General features: G+C 40.6%; 1 protein-coding gene across 1 annotated transcript; it reads right to left on the bottom strand.

Moving 5' to 3' along the window:
- Positions 1-2,761: 2,761 nt before the first annotated feature.
- LOC136136035 (ubiquitin-like FUBI-ribosomal protein eS30 fusion protein) lies at positions 2,762-3,151 on the bottom strand. The gene has a single exon (XM_065893917.1). The coding sequence runs from the start codon at positions 3,149-3,151 to the stop codon at positions 2,762-2,764; it is 390 nt and encodes a 129-aa protein (XP_065749989.1).
- Positions 3,152-5,136: the final 1,985 nt, after the last annotated feature.

Genomic DNA, 5,136 nt, shown 5'->3' with positions numbered 1-5,136 from the left:
TGATCATCTTCTATAGAACAGTTTCAGTGGAATCTCCATGGTAGAGATAAATGCCAGGTTGCTGAGAACTAGAGTGAATAGTTGTGAGAGAGTGGAAGCAGTAAGTGCAGGCATTCTTTTCAAAAAGCTTGCAGAGATACAGGATCATAGGTAGAGGGCATATTCTATCAAGATGAGAGAAAGTTCAGCATGTTTATGTGCTAAACAGAAAGAGTCAGGAGGAACGGAGAAGCTGATGATACAGGAAGAAGGAGGTATGTGAGATTGATTGAACATTGTCCTTAAGAGTAGAGGGAACAGAGTGAGGATACTAGGTTTCAGTAGGAATAGGAATATTGTTTCCATTGAAGTAGGAATAAAGAAAGGATGGTGCAGATGGAGAAAAGTGTTTGGGTGGTAGGTGAGGAATTTGGGGTATCAGCACACTTGATGAATTTTTCAGTGAAGTGGGGGGATCACCTCATCAGCTGAGATTATAGAGGATGGTGATGGTGATTTTAGGGGAGAGTTTGAGGGGAAAGGGAGAATTTCATTGAGATAAATGAGAGGGCTAACTGAATGGGATTACTTAAAGGAATTGTAATAATTTTTCATGGCTCTGGTATATATAGTTTTGTGATGATTTTTCCCCCCTCTCTCAGGCCTCACCAGCCTGAGGGGCTGAGCAGACAAGTTGAACAACTGGATTGATTTTGGTTTGAGTTTTACAGGCCAGTGTGGCAGACAGAGTAAGGATGCAAGAAATGATAGTAGTTAGAGCATTTCAAGTTCTGGGCCATTGAGTCTAGGCTCAGTAGTGAACAAATGAAACCAGAAAGTAGCTGCTGGGATATGAAGTGGTCAAGACTGGATATTGGATTTTAAGATTAAATAGGAGCAGTTGCTGGTTATGACTGAATGCAACATCTGGCTATGGATGGGTTTCTGAAGTGGAGAGAAAGTGAAGGTTCCTGGAGTTGAGATAAGGGAACTGTAGAGCTAGAATTTTACAGGAGTCAGCTACACAGGAAATGAGTTGCTCAGACTGGTGGCAGAGCAAGGGGTGGAAAGATTTTGAACCAGGTTCCAAAGCCTTTAGTGAATGTGGGAGAGTGACCAAGACACCAGTGGATGACAAGGAGAGAGAGGTAGCAACAGATGACTTAAACCTCAAAAGACGTACCTTTATCTGAGGGTAAAGAACTGTGATGGTGAACAAGGCATAACTTCCATGCTTCACGTTTGCTGAGTGGGAGAGAATAGCTCGCACCCAGATTAGTTTAGAGAGCAAGACTGCTGGCAACCAATTTAAATTGGTTGGGGTTTAGGGAATTTGTTTGCAGTGAAACAGTGTAAAGGGCTATCAGGAAGTATAGCTATTGGAGGGTGTGTGATGGTCGAAGAGAGAGACAGTACAGAGCAGAAATGAGATCAGAGTGCAGCAGGAAAGAGGGATTAATTGTAGGGGCTTACATTTTGGTTGATTATAAGAATATGGTGATTTTAGCTAATCTCAAAATTTTTATTAATTTTGTGGGAAAAATGTGTTGATGCTGACAGAGGTTCTGGGTTATGCACAAAGCTAGATGAGTTCATTGTTTTCAGGTCTACTTGGCAGTGTTGAGCTGTCTGTGGCCTTTGCTCAGCATGTCATAAAGAACCCTAGCATGGGGCTGTTCTCTTTTTGGCAAGGCTTAGCCCTGGGAAAGGAGGAAGGCAGGGGTGGAAGCGATTGGTGCTCACTTGATTTTTTGGCCTAAGGGGTGGGCATATGGGTAGAGGTAACCCTGAGTCCATATTGGGTCTTGAGAAATCATTAGGTCTTCAGGCCTTTGCACAGCAGACGCCAGGTTAAGAGGGAGTGTAAAACTTTCTGAGTCACAAAAGGAGGGAATGGCAATATAAATAGTTCTTGATCTCTTTAAAGGCATGTAAATTTAGTAATATTGCAGCAATAGTTTAGCCATATTTGTTATAAAGTATAACCTGAAATACTACATGTTAAATGTGTTTTTTGTTTTTTTTTTTTTTTTTTTTGGCCAGACCGTGCAGCTTTCAGGATCTTAGTTCCTGCACCAGGGGTTGAACCTAGGCCACAGCAGTGAAAATAACAAGTCCTAACGGATGGACGGCCAGGGAATTCCCTAAATGTCTATTTTTGGACATTTAGAAAATGTATCAATTGATAAAGTTACAAAATAATATTCTGAGACTTTTACCTCTCCCAATATGCCTTAAAACCAAAGGTTACACTACATTAATATTTGGCATATTTTAAATGTGCTTTCAGACTTCCTCAAGTCACAAAATACTTAGAATCATGATGCATTGTGTTTTGGCAGAACCCTAAGAAATACTGATGTGTGTGATTTCATTGTACAAACTAAGAACAATTTTGCTAGCAGGTAATATGACTTCGTTGTATGTTTAACCATTTCTGCCTCTCACAAAACGATAAATAACCTTTGAAAGAAATCACATTTCATACTTTTCCCGTTTTTGACCACTAGGCCAGTTTGCTTTGTTTTGTCATCGAGTAGAACTTTAGCTCAGAAGGCAAGTGGTATCAAGTAAGAGTTAAGCAAAATTGACATACTCCATAAAAAAAACTTGGAAAATGTAGAGAAGTAGGAAGAAGGGTCACCTATGGCTCAAATCAACCATAGTTGACATTTGGGTGTTTGTTTATTTATTAATTTATTTTTTGTTTCTTGGTTTTTTTGGGGTTTTTTTTGGATTGGGCTAAGTGGCTTTATTAGAGAAAGCCAAGATTACAAAGGACTTAACAGTTGGCATTGGGGCCCTTCTTCTTGCTAAAAGTGGGCACAACATTGACAAAGCACTGGTTGTACTGCATACGCTTCTTGGCCCGGCCCATTTTCTTTTTCTCTTGTTTGGCCACCTTGGGAATCTGACCTCTTACTTTCCTGGCACGGGTCAGGGAACCATGGACTTTACCTCCAAACATGCGGCTGGCTACTTCCAGAGTGATCAGAGTGCTCACAGCCTCCACCCCACACTGGCCCAGGGTAGCCTCATCCTGCAGGAGCAGGACCTGATCTTCTGGAGTGAGGCCCTCCAACGAGGCTACGTGAGCCTTGATCTGGGCGACTGTCACCTGGCCGGTCACCTGGAGAGTGTGTAGCTCCTGCGCGCAGACAAACAGCTGCATGTTGGCAACTGAACAGCTTTACCACTGCCGCTAACGTGAAGATGGAGTTGAGAAAGGAAGGAATGAGGGTGTGCACGTCCTCTCCACCTGCTGTTGTCATGTCACTGGGTGTATTTTCATTTTTTTTATTTATTATTTTTTTTTAAGTTAATTAATTTATTTTTGGCTGCATTGGGTCTTCATTGTTGCCTTCGGGCTTTCCCTAGTTGTGGCGAGCGGGGACTACTCATCATTGCAGTGTGCGGGCTTCTCATTGCGGTGGCTTCTCTTGTTGCAGAGCATGGGCTCTAGGCTCACGGGCTTCAGTAGTTGTGGCACGAGGGCTCAGTATTTGTGGCTCGTGGGCTCTAGAGCGCAGGCTCAGTAGTTGTGGTGCACGGGCTTAGTTGCTCTGCGGCATGTGGGATCTTCCTGGACTAGGGTTTGAACCTGTGTCCCCTGCATTGGCAGGCGGATTCTTAACCATTGCGCCGCTAGGGAAGCCCTTGGCATATTTTTAATTTTAGTTTTTGTCTTAAATTTTGATTACTTGGTGTTTTGTTGGCTTGTTTTAGAAAATTATGCTTATACTACAAAAATAAACTAGTAACTTGCTTTTTCACATAGCATTATTCATAATCTTTCAAATATAATTTGTAATGACTATGTAATGCAAGTAATGTACCACTCTTTGTTTAATCCTTCCACTAAAATTAGACTTATTTATTTATTTATGGCTGCACCACTCAGCTTGCGGGATCTTAGTTCCTGGACCAGAGATGGAACCTGGGCCCTCAGCAGTGAGAGCTCTGAGTCCTAACCACTGGACCACCAGGGAATTCCCTAGACTTCTTTAGTATTTCTAATTTTCCACAATATTAAACAATGAGGCAATATGTGTATTTAAGGTTTTATCTTGTATTCTTATTTATTTCCATAGTATAGATTCTTGGAGATTTGATTTGTTTGATCAAAGGTTGTAAGCATTTCTGAAGATCCTGACACATACTGCTTAGAAAAAATTCTAAATGGAAGGGTAGCATGATCAGCATTCTGGTAATGACTGTAAATTTGCCAAATGGGCACAATAAATACCAAACGGAAAACACGCCATCATTTGAATATTGACTTCTATACAACAGACATGAGACTTAAATAGATGTATCTTGATAACGGAAACTATTCATGTCCTTATTCAAATGATTGCAGGCTGGGTGATGATGAATAGGTTCCACATAGTATCTTGGATAATTGAATGACTACTGTGATGAGATGTGATCACTTGAAGCCACTGAAGGCTATGAGAATGGAAAATAAAACAATGCTCTATTCTACTACATGTATAGGTTCCAGGCACTGAACCCATGTGCTGGAATCTGTAAGGAGATATTACTGGCTTATTAAGGATGCAACTCAGGAATAGCCAAGTGGAAGAGATGTGTAGGGCAAGGTATGGGGGAAGGGGTGTGGAGCTTCCCATGCCTTCTTCCACATGCCACCCTTCCTGCACCTCCATGTGTTCACCAACTGGGAAGTACTAAACTTGTATTTTTTTTAAACATTTAATTTTAGTGATGGAATTCTTTATTGTGTCTCATAGTGGTTTTTGTTTGTTTTGTTTTGATTTTAAAAGACATTAATCAGTCTTGAGGGATGGTCTGTGGAAAAGTGGGTTCTATCATATAAGTTTGGGAAACTGCATACTAGGTATATCCCTTGACTCCTTGGAGATTCATGATGAGCATCAACTTTTATCAGGTTAATAAAGGCTCAGGGAAATGATGTTACTACTAATAATTTAACATTTATCAGGCACTTATTATTTTAAGGCTCTGTTCTAAGAACCCCAGATTTTTTTTTTTAAAACATCTTTATTGGAGTATAATTGCTTTACAAAGGTGTGTTAGTTTCTGCTTTATAACAAAGTGAATCAGCTATACATATATCCCCATATCTCAACCCCAGATGTTTTAATCTTTCTAATTTTTACAACAAATCTGTCTTTG

This window comes from Phocoena phocoena, chromosome 16 (genome assembly GCF_963924675.1).
Source record: "Phocoena phocoena chromosome 16, mPhoPho1.1, whole genome shotgun sequence".
Classification (NCBI taxonomy): Eukaryota; Metazoa; Chordata; class Mammalia; order Artiodactyla; family Phocoenidae; genus Phocoena; species Phocoena phocoena.
This window is presented reverse-complemented; position numbering and strand designations above follow the sequence as displayed.